This window comes from Ptychodera flava, chromosome 11 (assembly GCF_041260155.1).
Source record: "Ptychodera flava strain L36383 chromosome 11, AS_Pfla_20210202, whole genome shotgun sequence".
Classification (NCBI taxonomy): Eukaryota; Metazoa; Hemichordata; class Enteropneusta; family Ptychoderidae; genus Ptychodera; species Ptychodera flava.
The window spans coordinates 30389279-30406892 of NC_091938.1; the positions used below are offsets into that span (position 1 = coordinate 30389279).

General features: G+C 35.3%; 1 protein-coding gene across 3 annotated transcripts; it reads left to right on the forward strand.

The window, feature by feature from the left end:
- Positions 1-2477: 2477 nt before the first annotated feature.
- Positions 2478-16664, forward strand: LOC139144063 (histamine N-methyltransferase-like). Of its 3 annotated transcripts, none has more exons than XM_070714712.1 (4): positions 2478-3047; positions 11461-11653; positions 12497-12829; positions 16073-16664. In XM_070714712.1, exons 2-4 carry the CDS (start codon positions 11467-11469, stop codon positions 16423-16425), a joined length of 873 nt encoding a protein of 290 aa, XP_070570813.1. In that variant the 5' UTR covers positions 2478-3047; positions 11461-11466; the 3' UTR covers positions 16426-16664. The 3 variants fall into 3 exon arrangements, with proteins under 3 accessions (XP_070570813.1, XP_070570814.1, XP_070570815.1); XM_070714713.1 differs by having other exon boundaries at positions 2556-3206; XM_070714714.1 differs by having other exon boundaries at positions 2984-3177.
- Positions 16665-17614: the final 950 nt, after the last annotated feature.

A 17614-nucleotide genomic window follows, 5' to 3' on the forward strand; every position in this document is an offset into this window, starting at 1 on the left:
ATCTTATGTGTTCTTTTTTTTGCCATGATATACAATGCCTGTGATATATATTAAGAACGCTGCCATTAAAGGGTAAGAAATGAACATTGTCTTCACCACCTTCATTTTAGACATATTTCAGAAACTTACCAAAATCTCATTGTAACTGAAATAATATTTTCCTGTAATCTTATTACAGCATTGTAACATTACAAAGTACATGTACAGCCATGGGATTTCGTGTTTATTTGAAATGTCAGTGTATTCACTGCATGTATTCATATGATATTGTGTTAGATGATAAACTTACTCCCCATTAGTAAAACATTTCACAATGAAAATACCAAAGACTTCAGCTATTTAAAAGATGTTGTGTTTGCTTCAATGTCCATCAATTTTATTTTGTAGTTGTGTAACTGGTGGACCAAGACTGAGCTTCCCTCCCTGGCCAGCTGTGGATGAGAAGGGAGGTGGTGCTTTAATACCCGCAGATTACTGCATTACAGTCACTGATGAACATCTCAGTACAGCTGTGAAGCTTGTCAACGATGCAATTCAAAAAATGGCTGAAAAGAGTGTCTTTGAAGTAGTAGTAGTTTAGAAGTAATTATACATGCATTCAGAAATGGCTAAAAAGAGTTTCTTTGAAGAAGCAGAGTTTCAGAAGCCATAGACGTGCCAGCAACATTTATGTAACTTCTGAATTACTGTTGTTTTTTTACCTTGGTCTATAGTGCATATTTTATTTTGCATGTAATCAAAAATATTACACTTACAATATTTGTTCTCATATAGATACATAGAAACATTACAAAGTATACTAATAGACTGTCTTAATGCAATGATCAGAGTGATGATGAGTGGTTCAGCTATCACAATGTTTAGCTTCAATACTGCAATGTAAGGTGAACACTGGACGTTTCAATATAATCTAGGGCAAATGAATCTGAGTAGAAACAATCAGTCAACAGGTTGTGAATCTTAGTGTAGTATTTTTTAGTAAAAGTGATTTTTATTCTTTCTCTTATCACAGTTGGTCATTATTTTTTTAAATAATTATTATGTGAAGTGGAGTTTCTCAGGTAATATCCTTACAGCAGATTTTTATGCTGTATGGAGGGCAAAAGCATATCCCAGGTACTTGCCAATTTAGGCTTGATTTATAAAGTATGTATTCTATATATTTGTTATGATTTTATATTAAACTTTTAAATAATAAATTTTTTCCTTAAGCATTTTTATGTGTGTTTGTAATAGAATAATTCATGTCACTCTTAAAATTTCAAATATTTTGCTTGTTTAATTAAATTAAGTTTGAAAAGTATGATTAAATTTTGTTGGAATAGCTTTGCCGCCTTCATATCTGCTCCCTCTAATCAAGAAATGTATGATTTCAGAAGGGATCCATCATAAACTTGATTTCAAGCAAATACAACACCTGTGGAGAAATGATCAACTTTGCTGCCATTATTCAAGCATTCCTTTTTAGCCATCTCAAAGCTGTTTATTTTCTAATTACCTTGTACAAATGTTTTTACTTGATCAAAAATATATATGGACAGCATCTCCAGTTATATTTGTCTAATTACAATGAGAAAAATCCGTTTCCAAAATTGATCTACCCTGTCAAACTCTTGAGACCGGCGATTGAACCCGGCGACCGCAGAATGACACAGCGCCACCAATAGTTTGCAAGTGCTTTTCACCTCTACTTTCGTTTGCCTGACCCACGGTTATGATTGTTGGTGTTGCCTACCCTCCAGTGCAAAAACAACATGTATGTATGTAAACGAGCGTAAAGTTGGCGTCATACTCATCCTCATCCTCAGCCTCAGGGGTCACGCGAAAATGAGGATGAGGATGACGCTACAGCGTCAGCTTCACCGGCGTCAGATCCGATTATTCCCGAATGCGTCTGAGGGAATAGTAAGCGTAAAAACGACTTTAAAAATGTGCTCCAAGTTTCATATCACTGTAAATGTTAATCAGAAATCAGAACACAGTTGGGTTTGTATTTCATAATATTTAGTAAACTCTCTGCTTCTCACGATGTAGTTACAATGCAACATTCTTAGCCCTTAATTTCAATTTAAAGTTCAAAGGTGGCGTTGACTTTTCAGGCCTCAAGTCATAGTTCTGCAAGTTAATTATTTTATATATCCTCTGAATAATTAGGGCTTTCATATCGCCTCTCATAGTGGCGATTTTTACAAATTTCGGACCATGTGTACCTTTTTGCACCAATTTTTGGAAAATCTTAACGCAAGAGTTGAGAGGATACCAACAAACACATCCACGGAGCTATGGACTGAAAATTACGTACATTTCCAAAAAACTAGCCTGTATGAGATATTTTAACGATTAAAAATTACCTGCGAGCCAGTTTTACGATTCAAAAGAAAGTTGAGAAAGAATGGAGTTGTTATTTTCTTAAGTTATGGGCGAATTTTATCATTTATCCGTTATCGGGTAGCGTCACTTCGGCAATCTTCGGATACGACGCTGAAGCTGACGCTGAGCAGCGTCGTTTTCAGCGTCAGCTAGAAAGGTCACCTGAGGCTGAGGAGGAGGATGAGGATGACGCCAACTTTACGCTGGTTGTATGTAACATGTATGTAACCTCGAACCAGAAACAAGACAACATTTCCTCAGTGAATGCTGCACTCTTACAGATATAAGGTTGAAATACCAGACCAAGCTTCAAGAAATCATTCCACAGTCAACATACAGGATAACAGTACTCAACCCCGCACTTTTCACACAGATAATCTTAGACTTTACAAGACACCCGGATGCGAACAACCTTTTAAATTATACACATTTCATCGAACTATGGAGTAGGGAGTACCTATATACAATCCACACCAAGCGTGCAGTTCTGCTGAAGAACGGAAGGGGAGAGTTGGACAGACCACCTTAATTTCTTTTATTTTGTGTTTTTTAACTCTACGTCTTTTTCCTTAGACGGTGCTGCGACAAATCAACGCAGGGATTTAAGCTCAAACAACAACAACATGGCTTCCTTCATTTGTTTCGATCCCCGTTAAACCGTGACAGGCGTTTTCCACGTAAGTGACCGGCAACTGACTTAGGGGGTGCCATCCTTTGACGGTACATTTCGAAAGTTTGCCAGACTTTCTTCATCAGTTGCCTCAAGTTCGTCTTCAGTGGATAAATTGTGTGGTATATGGGCAGATTGTACGTATTCCTATGTTGTCCCACTGAAGGTTTGTTCTTTCATTCTTGAAGCTCGGATGTCTAATTTTGTTAAGTTTTGTTCAAGGTCGTGTTCATATTGCACTACTAGATTAAGCGATAGATATATGTGGTCAACATGTTTTATGTTGTGCGTGTCTGTCAAAATGTTGTATTTTTTCTGTGTTATAAATTGTCAGCTGTAATCTTTGTTTGAAATCACTGTGGACGAGTAACCTTTGACGCTTCCTAATCATTAGTGCATAGAATGTCATTCTGCTTATTTTATCTAACAGTTTGATGGTAACTCACCGTTTTCTGATAGTGTTCTTGACGACATGCCTTAGAGATTGGGTGTATTGCATTTTGTGTTTTGGAATTGGAAATTCCGATGAATTCGTGGCTGCTAAGTGTACAATATATCAATGTTTATTTTGTTTTGTGCTCTTGTAATGCGACATTTTTGTTGACGTGATATGTTTATATTGTGTTCTGTTTCTGTGCCATCTTATGATGTTGACCTCCTCTATTTATTTTGTAATTTTATGTATAATTTTAGTATACATTTTTGGTCTCGAGGCATGGCACAGTGTTGATACGGTATCTCCCTTTTGAGTATGTGTTGGCCTTTAAAAAGGCCGTTTGCTATTGTTATCCTTGTTTGGCCCATGCTGTATCCAGTTATGTACATTGTTCATAACGTTTACTATTCAATTACTAAGTACATCAACACGAGTTTGTTATATAAGAATAAGCGTTCTGTTAAGCTTAGAGCTTCAAATATTGATGAAGCTTTTTCAAGTTTGAGAAATGTCTATAATATTGATGCAGAGATTGGTAATCTTGCATGTAGGGTCGAATGATGTTGGTTATTTACGTGATGATGTAATCATTGATGGAATAATTTCATTATGTAATGAAGTTAAGTATGTCTGTCCTAAAGCAATGATTGTTGTGTCGGGTATCTTACCTTTCCATGGTGAATACTCCATTCTAAATAATCAAATCCAGTATATTAATGAGAAGGTTAAGAACGCATGTTCTGACATAAATCACTGCGTCTTTGTAGATCATAATAGATTAGGTAACAATAGTTACCTTTATCACAGTGATGGAATTCATATAAATTCACGTGGCACAAGTCTATTGGTGAGTGATATTAAATGGGGTGTCAGAGCAACAAAGAGAAGCAATGTAACCACTCATTCTTGTACATATAGATCCCCGTCAAATTTTAGACGGGTGGATAGTAGAGATTTTTTCCAAGGAAATAGGCCCTACAATAGAAGGCCATACTATAATTATGGCAATAGTTCATACGCTAGATATGATCAGGGTAATCGCAACCAGTTTTAGATTGTGACCAGCACAGCAGATATGTTAATGCAAGTTACCTGTATCACAGTGATGGAATTCATATAAATTCAGGTGGCACAGGTTTTTTGATGACTGATAGTAAATGGGGTGACTAGAGCATCAAAGAGAAGCATTGTTTCCTTTCATGTTGTTTGTTTTTAATGTCCTGGGACTGTCTGGATACAGCCACTAATGGCTACAATGTTACACTGTGCTCCAAAAGAGTTGTTGTGTGTCCATTAACCTTTGTCAACCAGGTGCTAAATTTAGCACACCTGTTATTCTGGCTACTTTTTTCTATTTATTTGTAGTCAGCTATTCATAAAGTTTTCCTTCAATTTGTCCAGTTCTGTTATTCAGCTTTTACACTGCCATGTGTTTTGCCTCGCAGAGTACTGCTGTTTTAAGAAGGAATTTTAAGCGTTCTTTTTTACGTGTTGGAAGTTGGAACATCCAAGGTGGTTTATCAAAAAAATGTGGTGATGAAGATTTTCTCTCAATTGTTAATCTATTTGATATAATGTGTATTCAAGAAACATGGCTTTCAAAGTCAAACACTGTTGCTTTTGATAGTTATAGTTATTTTAGATCTGATAGAAATTTACAACATAAACGTAGTAAACGTGCTGCTGGGGGATCTGTTGTTGTATTTAAGTCATGCTTTAAGTCAGGTATCCATAAGATGAATTCAAAAATTTCTGACTTGCTCTGGGTAAAACTTGATAAGGATTTTTTCTCATTCAGTAGTGATGTTTTTATGTGTTGTGTATATTTGCCTCCACAAGGGTCTGTAATGCATGTAAATAATGATTATTTTGAAGCTCTTCATTCTGAGATTCTTGAATTTTCGAGTTTGGGAGACATAATTTTAGTAGGGGACTTTAATGCTAGGACAGGTAATTTGCAAGATTATATTCAACATGATGACATAAATCACTGTCATACACCTAATGATTATATTCCTGACTCTGTACATCATAGAATTTCATTGGATAATGGTAATTGTAGTATCAATCCCTTTGGGAGACAACTTATCGATCTTTGCATTCAAAATGGCTTACAGATTTTAAATGGTAGAACTGCAGGGGATCTTTATGGAAAACCGACTTGTTACAAGGGAAATGGATTTAGTACAGTAGATTATGGTATTGTTACAAAGAATTTAGTGGACCGGATAGATTATTTCAAAGTATATACTTTTACACATTTCTCTGATCATTGTCCAATAGGTTTTTCTATGAATATAAATAATATTGTGAAGCGGTCAGTTGATGTAGAGTGTAAACCATGTCCACGTAAATATTTGTGGAATGATAATGCTAAACAAGATTTCTTAAATACTCTGCAAAGTTCATCTATTCAAGAAGACTTTAGAAATTTTAATATTGACTGTCATAGTTCCCATTCTTGTGATGATATCGTAAAAGTATTTGAAGGTATTATTCACAAAGTTTCAGATCGCTGTTTACGTAAGGTTACGCCGAAATTGAAAAAGAAGAAATCAAAACGTGTTTTTCAGTCTTGGTTTGATAAGTCTTGTGTTTCACTTCGTAAAGATCTGAAAGATTGCTGTAAACTGTTGAATCGCTACCCAAATGATCCACATATTAGAGGGAGATGTTTCACTCTGAAAAGAGAATACAAAAAATTGTTAAAATATAAACAGTCTTCTTTCAGAGAGAGTCAATTAAGGAAGTTAGAAAAGGTTTATTCCGAAGACCGTAATGATTACTGGAAATTGTGGAAGGATATTTCAGGGAGTCATGTCAGTAAGAAAATAGACTCGTCTATTTCTCCTAGTGAATGGTTTTCTCACTTTAAGCAGTTGGGTAATTTTTCTTGTGAAGAAACTGATAATGTTTCTAAACTTATTCTTTCTGAATTAACAAAAATGGAAGCGGCCAATGAATATGATGTGAATTTTATTCTTTTTTCCACATTTACAGTATCAGAAATATTAAAAGCTTTGCGTAAATTAAAATCGGGGAAATCCCCAGGTGTGGATGGTATTTTGAACGAAATGCTAAAATATGGTGGTTCTTCCATTCGTTTTGGAAAGAGTGGGGTTACCGTGCGTACATGAAATACTAAACCGTTACGTTTTTGTTATCTTGTTTGTATTGAGGGTGGTGTTGGCTCTTGTACCCGCCTTCATGTTGATTGGTTAGTTTTCCTTCTAGTCGAATTTTACTGGCTGTAAACTGAGCACTGTAATTGGCTGATATTTGTGTATTCTGATCAGTGTATTTTTTATGATTTCATAATCTTGTGTTTTAGGTTAACTTTGTTTACATTTTTTGTGAGTCGAGCTGTGTATTGCCTATTAATCTGTGCATGATTGTTAGGACAGCTAGTGTTACGTTTGTATGTATGTATTGGACGATGGATACCGAAAATGTATTCTCGTGTATGTAAGCTTTCGACTTGAGCCTGCAGAGCAAGAGTAAGTAAGAGTCATGTTAGAAAAGGGAAAGCAGCTTCACACATCGTTCATATATTGGTTGTTTGCGTTTAGTATATTATTACCTTCTCGTGTCTATTTATAGACAGAGAAGGTATTAGAGTTGAAAACCAGTATGCTGCTGTCAAGACTTCCGTCTGTCAAGAATTCCGTCTGTCAAGATCCGTTGACGTCATGCCATTGTGATGGGTCATATCATAAACTGGTGGGGGTGTTCATGGCTCAGGTTGAGGTGTGGGAGAACGATTTTGAGCTATGACAAAAATCAAAAGGGACTTAGCGGCATAGCCACAGTGTTAAGCCTTTCTCCAAGGTTTCTTAGTTGACTACAATCTATTACAGACTACTGAGCTGACGTTAGGGGTACTCACTTTGTGTTTGCTCACTCTGTGAGCGCTAGTGTTTGGTACTGAGTTGCGTAGATATCCCCTCATGGCCTCACGTGATCTGGGCCTGTTGCATAATCTGCAGAGATGATCATATGCCTCGAGTCTGAAAACTGTCATTGTGTAAGCCTGTCGGCATTTTCCTTGCATTTTTTCTCATTTAATTTTGCAAAATATCGGCAAGTACCTCAATATTTCAAGATCAAGATAACCCTTTCCTCTTCCCAATCGTTTCCTGGAGTTTCAGAGTCATATGAACGAAAATGAGTGAAAGTTTTAGACAGGAAAATCGGACGTCGGCCATGTTCAATGTTTACACTACAATCAGAAGTTTAGGTGGAGGAATTAACCAACAAACACTGTTCATGATGCCCGCCCTCTAGAGGCAGACCCTCCTATATGAAGTACCATATTTGATGCTTGAGGAAAGCTTGACCACACAATGGAGCATTTAAACTTTTAGAAAATGACAAACTGAATAAGAAGGTATTCAGAAAATGTCAAATACTGAGGAAAAATGCGCAAATATTCAAAATAAACTGGTTAACTGACTGGTCAGCTATAAAAAACAATGAAAATGTTTATGATTAAAAGTTTTTGAGATGCGCACATTTTAACAAATACAGAAATTATTAACATCATAAATATAAGACCAAACTATTTTTTCAGGGATGGGACAGGTTGGAAATGAGGGGTGAGAGACAAAGGCACTCCTATTGCTGCATGTGGATGCAGCCACACCATTTCATTTACAGCATACTTATTCACTGTGTTGTGTTCAAGTTCCATATTGTACTGACTGTCATACAAGGATAACATAAGCAAATCAAATCAAATTAGAAAAGGATCAATGCTGTTGTGTGGATTTTGCTGAACATGGCTGATTTTAATCTTTCGCCCTATATATTTGGTATCCAGCAAAGGCATATTTTGATGTAAAGTCAAAACTAACACTACATTGCTGACAATATATTTTACCGTTTCTGCATGAACTTTTCTTTTTTAAATTATAGTATATTAGTACTTCAAACAGATTAACAGTTATTGTGATGTCAACCCATAATTTTACATCACAAAGACTGTAATTCTGCCAATTTTTTTTGTTTTTCAGTCATTTTGTAAATTTTGCACTGCACAAGATGATTGAACAAATTGCAATGTTTGAATTTGTAAACTCAAAGAATAAAAATCCTTTGGTCACAGATTAAATTAATTTTTGAAAAGAAATTTACTCTTAAACACTTTTAGCATATATTCTTTACACGGTCATGTATTTCAAGGAAAATATGCCTATTAAAAACAGTAATTTCTTTACTTTCAATTTTTTTTCAATACTATGACAATTATCAGCCAAACAACATTATACAAACACGCGACTAGATTAGCGTTTTTCATCATTTCCACAGGACTCTTTGGAAAATCCATTAAAAACAGTTAAAAGTGACTTGAAATGATCACTTGGTATACATTTAATTTACAGATGTCAGGTTGTGTATTTCACATGCACTCAGGTCAGTAAGGAAGTGCATCATTTTGGACTGTTAATTCTTATTTCTGAATTATTTAACTTTTTTCCACATTGAACTATCTTTAGGCAGTTTATACTGTAGCTTAGAATTTTTTTGATTGATGTATTTAAGCATCTTTTCGGTTCTTTGGGTCCATATCCCACCACATGCCCCTACATCATCAACTATTTACCAACAACTCCATGCCAACAACCAATTACCTGACCTGGCCACACATTAGAGAAGGTACAGCGTCATTGACGGTATTTTCTTGTTTAATTTTTGCTTGTGTATAGAGCCGATTTGGCACGGCGAGACACAGTGGCTGTAATCTGCCTGTCAGTGCAGTCTGTGCTCCAGAGTGGAGAGACTGCATGGGACAAATATGATGCGTTGACGCTACATTTCGAAAGTTTGCCAGACTTTCTTCAACAGTTGTATTAGTCCGTGGGCTAGAGGGGGTCTACGTGCACCCCCCCCCACCCCCCACAGGATAACAAACCTGTATTTTTCAGAACCCTTGGGATCCCTAGAATATGAAATGGAATTTTAACAGAAAAAATATAGGGACGCAATAGCTGTTATGGTCATGTTTTGAAGGGTACCGCAAAATCACGATTTTCCAAGCCAAATGCATTTTCGTCAAATCTGTCTTCTTGTAAGTCATGTGCTGAGCTCATTTTTTAACATAACCTCATTTGTTTGGTATCATTAGAAAGGAAATCTATTCCTCTTTAAGATGACATATTGCACTATGCAATATCTTCTACCGTTTTTTGTCAAATATAACCAAAACTTACCCCTTACCCCTTATATTCAAAAACAAGCTCAGCAGATAACATATAAGAAGACAGTTTTAACAAAAATGCATGCAAATCTGCTACACTATGATTTTGCGGTACCCTTCAAAATATGACTGTTACAGATGTAGATTCTCAATATTTTTTCTGTTAAAAGTCTATTTCATATTTCTGACATGTCCCTGTACCAAATAAAATAGATTTAATAGCAAAAACGGCCAGATTTTTTGTGTCAAGCTAAAAAAATGGTAGAATTTGGTTTTAGCTATGACTGAAATTTTCAATGTAAACTTTGGGGTATGGGGTAAGTTTTGGTTATATATCATGAAAACTATAGAAGATATTGCATGTTACAATATGTCATTCTACAGATTAGTAAATTATCTTTCTAATGATACCTAACAAGCCAGGTTATATTCAAAAACAAGCTCAGCAGATAACTTATAGGAAGACAGTTTTAACAAAAATGCATGCAAATTTGCAACACTATTATTTTGCTGTACCCTTCAAAATATGACTGTTACAGCTGTAGATTCCCAATATTTTTTCTTTTAAAAGTCTATTTCATATTTCTGACATGTCCCTGTATCAAATAAAACAGATTTCAGACAAAGCATTGCATTTTTTATTCTGCCTAGCTAAAAAATTGGTAGAATTTGAGATTTTCTGTAATTTGTAATGTTAAATTTTGGGGTGAGGGGTAAGTTTTGGTTATATTTGACAAAAAGTGTAGAAGATATTGCATAGTGCAATATGTCATCTTAAAGAGGAATAGATTTTCTTTCTAATGATATCAAACAAGTGAGGTTATGTCAAAAATTGAGCTCAGCACATGCCTTACAAGAAGACAGATTTGACGAAAATGCATTTGGCTTGGAAAATCGTGATTTTGCGGTACCCTTCAAAACATGACCATAACAGCTATTGCGTCCCTATATTTTTTCTGTTAAAATTCCATTTCGTATTCTAGGGATCCCAAGGGTTCTGAAAAATACAGGTTTGTTATCCTGTGGGGGGTGCACGTAGACCCCCTCTAGCCCACGGACTATATCAAGTTCAATTTTAGAGGATAAATTGTGTGGTATATTGGCAGATTGTATGTATTCCTATGTTGTCCTACTGAAGGTTTTTTCTTTCATTTTGGAAGCTGGGATGTCTAATTTTGTTATATTGTGTACCAAGTCGCGTTCGTATTGTGTTTACTAGACTGAGAGATAGATATGTTTGGTCGTCAACATGTTTAATGCTGTGCGTTTTTGTCAAATGCTGAATTTTTTCTTTGTATTAATCGTCTGTTGTAATCTTTGTGTCGCAGTCTTTCAGTTTGTAGAGCTATGCACATTATTATTAGTTTTATGTAATGTATTCACAGAAAATCTCCAAAATAAATTGGTCAGTAGGTCCTGATGACTGCAAAACTATCATATAATGCAATTGTTTTGGTTGGATGAATGATAACCGTACTTTCGCAATCTACTCTCAATGCAGATTTTCCCGTTAATGCAAGTGTTTAGCAACCAGGGAGCTTTCTAGGGACTGAGAAGAGAGATGTATGCTTAACTTTAAAAAAACAGATAAACGTGTTATTGAAAATATATTATGCGTTTCACTAATACCGTATATTTGAAGCAGAAAATGCAACTAAAATTCTAAGAATGAAGCAGTCAAATTATATTCCCATATATTAACCGCAATACGTTTATATGTTTACCCTCTTAAGCATTGAAAGATCCTCTTATTCATGATTTCATTTGTCCATATAAAATTTGTTCCAGGACATAATGGCAGTTGAAACCAAGCTCTTGATGAACTACGAACACGAGTTTTTTGAAAGGTATTCGACGCTATGTAGGTACAGACGAACCACATTCTATGAAGAGCAGCAGTGGAGGTTGAAAAATACATTCCAAGATTTCAGTTTCTGCAAAGACACAGCTATATCTGTACTCGCAATCGGATCAGGAGATGGTAAGTATTACATGATGGTGTGATGTCTATTATCTCTTTATATCTAACTTTGCCATTTTGCTTGAATATAGCAAGACATTAATGCTGCCGACTCATTTAATCATTGTGTGTGAGTGGTCAATTCGTATGTGTGTCCAGTCAATTGTCTTTCTGTTTACGTGAAAGAGATCATAAACTGGCACCCTGAGTTCTGGCAATTAGTGTTCGGTCTCTGCCAAGACCATAGAACCCCTGGTATGTTTTTCTTGCAATTCCGAGCTACCTCTTTGGTACGATCCAGGAGACTTTCATGTTTTTTAAACAGTGGTTAAAAGAGTCGGAAACTTTAATGTCTGGCTTATCAATACATTTTGTGTGTACTTTTGAAGAAAATGTGTGTGATGAACATGCAAGTGTAAACGATCAACCTGATAGACCAGTATATATGCCTGTCTAATCAAAGACATGAACTCATACACGTATATGTCTCTGATTTAGGTCATTGAAACTGAAAGAATGTCACACGCATATTTCCATTTACGTGGGGCGAACTTTTATTTGGAAAAAGAACAAAAGAACAAAGCCCTTTTATTTGGAAAAAGAACAAAGCATTTGAACCCCATTTTCTTTTATCTTTCGGAACCACAAGAGTATGTAACAATCTAACTAGCTGTGGGTCCATAGCTGTGGTGTTCGTTTTTTTGTATTTTGGTTTTGTTTTTTTGTTTTGTTTTGTTTTTTGTGGTTGAGGCGATAAAGTCATAAAAATGTAAATTAGCCCTTAAAAGACAGGAATTCTGTCTGAAAACACAACAGCTATCGACCAAAATGTACCAATCTAACACATCACGTTTTGATTAACAGGTACCAAGGACGTCTATATCATAGATGCTCTGGCTAAAAAAGTTGATTTCGTCGACTATGTTGTCGTAGAGCCCTCCGAGAGTGAAATTCAGAAATTCAAGACAATAGAATCTTCAAAACAGGACAGAGGAGAGTGGAAAAATGTACGGCTTACATATCACCAAATGGCTTTAGAGGAGTTTCTTGGCAAACCATGGCAGGATAAGGAGAATTACTTCGATATAATTATTGCTATTCATTGTGCATACTTCATATCTAACCCTGGGCAGATATTCCACGACCTTTATAAAATTCTCAAGAAAGGAGGAACATTATTCAATACAATGTCTGTCGGTAAGTGCACTTTATATTTTAGTATAATAATCGTGTATTGTAACATTGGAAATGTACCGGTATGTGCAATGCCGAGGAAGACACGCAGTTTGTTCGTACATTATGGAATAGAGGTTTGGATATAACAACACATTTCATAGTCATTAACTCACTAATTGATGGCAGTAAACCAGCACAAAATTAGTCTGTTAGCCGGAAAGTTTGTCATTTATTGAATTGCTGAGGCTGGATTAAGTATAAATTCTGAAATTCGTCTTGAAAGACATAATATATGAAGCATTAAACAGTAAACATAATTGTACTGTTTTAGGAACATAAACCAAATTACTATATCTACGTACATGTTGAAATTCACTTTCACTCGGTACTCTGTGCAAATGTCACACAAATACTAAACTTTAAACGTTACAGAAAGGCTATGAAAGTTGTAACAAAGATAGTTTTCAAGCTGCTCAAGACCGCGATAAGACAATTTTCTGCGGCTGGAATGTTGCATCATAATTAGAAAGACACCATTTCCAATAATTTTTCCAATGAAAGTTTCTCGCTTTTGTCTAGTTTGTAACTTTGCTTTAACACATTTCCAACAAGATGACTCTCCTTAAGCGAGTAGTGTTGTCATAAAAAGTTACAGCAGCAAATTGTGATGTCACTTCTCATTGATGTTTTCAATATTTTAGGTCCGTCCAATCAATTAGAATACCATGCGAGTTAGAACACAAAATCATGAAAGTTAAATTTACAAATGCAAAGACTTCTGCAAAATTGCAAATTAAAAGTATCAGTCAGATTTAAACCTGTCAGAGCTTGATACTAATTTGCATCATAATTGTGAAATAACTTTGTTATTGATATTATCTCGAATAATACCACACTTACATAAATTGTTCACGCACACATTATACTTATTGTCCTCGAGGATTTTTTATTAGCTTCCCTTACAAAGTTTAAAGGATGGCATGTATGGGTATTTGCCCACTTTCTGTCTCTGTCTGCATATCTTCCTATCTGTCCGTCCACTGAGATAACTTGAAAAGGGCTTCACTTGTTACTATGATATTTTGTTTGAAGGTGTATGGCAGAATTGGGACAACGTTTTTCATTTTAATGATATTGTCAAAAATGCAAAAAATACCAAAATCTTCTTCTCAATAACTGCTGGTCCGACAACTTTAATAATTGGTATACAGGTCCCCAGGAATGACCTGATTTACGTTTGTAGAAAGTGTGATTAAGTATGCCAGTTTGTATTTTTAGGCAGTTATTGCCATTTTTGGTCAAAAAAGCTGTAATCATCTTCTTCAAAAGCGCTCATTTAAAAGCTTTGATATTTAGTACACATGTCCGTACGGAATCCCTTGCTTAGAATTCTTGAAATTCGTGATTTTAAGACAATGTTTGTGATTTTGAGACAAAAAAGCTTAATTTTTTTTAATCGAAAACGACCATCAGAAAGCTTCGATATGTGATATACAGGTCCAGAGAGATTACTTTAGAGACATTTGTTGAAATTATAATAATGCAAATTGTAATTTTAAAGCAATTTTTTGTCATGTTTGGTCAAAATCTTTGTTCTGCAAAAGTTTTGGTCGAAAAATCTTTCTCTCAAAAAGTGCTCATCTAATACTTTTCAAGTTGGTAAACAACTCACTAGGGATGACCTACGTAAGCTTTTTGCCCAACTTTAGAAAGTATATCATGGACTAATAAAAATGTCTGATATGGAAGGATTTCCCATCAAGCGGAACACCAGATGGCTGGATGCACCCAAACGTTAATGCAAGCAATATCAAGTTAATTAATTGAGATACCAGTGTAAATGAAAATTCCTATTGGGCTAGATAATCTCCATTATCGGCTTGGTCACTGCTGTTTAATTATTGTACTTAGTCAATTTTTGAGCTCTCACTTTCTTTTTGCCAACTGAAGCAATTAGGATGGGTTTCTCTCTGTCATGTAATGTGTTGTGATAACCTGGAAATTGTTGGATCTATTAGTTTCATATTTTGTGTTAAGAAGAATTGGGATATTTTGAGATAGATTTTTACGTTTCATATTTTGACGCATAAAAGTATGCACACTTTTGTTATGCCAATTTGGATGGGTTGCTATCTACGATGTAATGTGTTATTGATATCATGATTATACCTTTTACACTTACTATCATGAGTGTGATGATACTTTTGAATGGATTTTTACTTTTGATTTCTTGTTTGCATTAAATTATACCTTTTTTATTCTCAAAAAGGAACATTTGTAAAAGCTCCTGCTATAAAACTACGAACACATAGCCTTGTTCAAATTACCACAGAACACCAATTGTATTTTTGAAGCAATTTCTTCTATTTTTGGTAAAAATCTACTCTGAAATAACTGGACTGATATTTTTGAAATCTGATATGTACTGCCTGTTGTTTAGTATGTGCAATTTTAGGTAAAACATGAATTCTTATAAAATGTCTTACCAATAGTAGCGAGAAAGTGTCCTTGACGCTATTTTTTCAATTCCCGATTTCATTTTCGGTTATCTTCCCCTGCAAAATACAAGTTATTTATGTGTATGGATGCTACATGATATTGTCACCCTTTGTTTTGAAATGACAGACTTAGTTCTTCAATAAACAACAGTGGCTCGTACACTATTTTAAGTTCACTTCCACTGCACCGAAGTGAAAGGGATAAAATAAACCTACGCTAAACAGTAATAATTTATGCACAATGGTGCATCACATGTGTATGCATGCATTCATCCATTCCTGCATACAAAACATGCATTCAGGCAGCTACATTCTCCTTATATACGATGAAAATTATGGAGAGATGGAGAGAGAGAGAGAGAGAGAGAGAGAGAGAGAGAGAGCGAGCTAGAATGGGGGGGGGGGGGACTTTTCGTTTGCATGTGATGATTCTTTGACGACATCCATAAAGTATCAGTTCGTTTGGTGACCCTGATTCCTCATACAGATTCAACATTTGCATATGTACATGCATGTGTCCTTCCTCAATTTTACATACAACGCGCTTGCGTACCCCATGCATACAAACACACGCTTATATTATATATATATATATATATATATATATATATATATATATATATATATATATATATATATATATATAGACATATATAGACACACACAAGTATACATACATGCATGACTTTTTAAAATTTCATTATAATTAACAGCGGACAAATGTTTCTTCAAACCTTTCGTTCTGTGTTTCTTCCTCTACTCTAAGATGCTTGGGAGAAAATTCTACAAGAGGCGGAAAAACACCATAGCTGCCGCACTATTTCTTCATACGGCTCGATGGAACTCCGGCAGAAACTAGGTCAAACTATGCCAAATGTGAATATGAAAATCTTGCGCAGAAAGAATGGCATAGGGGTTGATGAATGCTTCAGAGAAGAATCGAAAGACGGCAACGATATTCTTGATTTCATACTCCAGATAGTCGATGTTAGGAAGAATATTCCTGAAGAGATCGTCGACAAATTGTTGATCTACCTTAGGGAGAAGTGTTGCCACTCAGTTGATGGCAAATTATATTTTGATGCAGACGACGAAGACATCATTATTGTGAAAGAATGAAATTAATTCACCGAGCAAAATGGTGTACATTGTTGTGACTGCAGTAAGATTAAATCTTTGACAAATAAATAAATGCTTGTCATGACGCACTTTTAAACAATAGAGATTTCAGAGAATTAGCAAAATGTAACCATTATGCTTGACTGTTTGTTGTCAGTCTTCTGTCAGTTTTGTGAATATTAAGTTGCAATAAAATGCTCGATTCAAAAAGCTGAGTGTTGCAAACATAACATCAATAATTATCAGTTATTGTTATTGTTATTATTATTATCATTAGTAGTAGTAGTAGTAGTAGTAGTAGTAGTAGTACTAGTAGTACTAGTAGTAGTTTTCAATCATCTTTATTTCAAAGAGGTCCATATTTACATGCTAGACGTATGGAAAATTTTACATTGCCAGGCAACAATGGAAATATTATAAATACACAAAAAAGACAATCACTACAAAGTGATGGTCGGCAGCAAACAGAAAACTTCATGAAAAACAAAAGAAAACAACAAGAAAATGTTATCATAAACCGCTTAATATTTCAAAAAGACGATACAAATTACCAATGAACAAAAACAGAGCAGTTCTTATATGTTATAATAGGAAAAAGTGAGGTGGACATCACGAGGGTCACAAAGAATGTCATTAAAAGCCAAAGTGATATTAAAAGCATGACAATTTATATCAAAACGATGTACTCAAATTCAAGTCTCAATCTGGAGTAAATGTTGGTTTTAAATACTTTCAATGGCTCAACAAAGCCTTGGTTCCTAAACCCATTCCTTCTTGCTAAATGATTAGATGACTTAGCCATTGTGATATTTATGTAAAGGAATAGAAACACTGCACGTCTATGAAGAAACACAGCATTTTCAACAGGGAGATTAATGAAAAACCATGCAATGTTGACAGTTTATCCAGTTGACACTACTTGAGACATTATATTAAAGAAAACGCCTAGAAGCAGTTGGATATTTGGACACTCAAGGAAACTATGTTAGAGTGAATGAATGTCGTTACAGAGAGAACAGTTGCCATATGAACGAAAAACAGCACAGCTCTGTGCATAACGCTCCATTGTAAACCCCCTTCATTTTTAGTCCCCACGGACACCGTCCGGGGGGACTTATAGGTTTGGTCATGTCCGTGCGTGTGTGCGTCCGTCCGTGCGTCCGTCCGTTCACGCAGATATCTCAGAGAT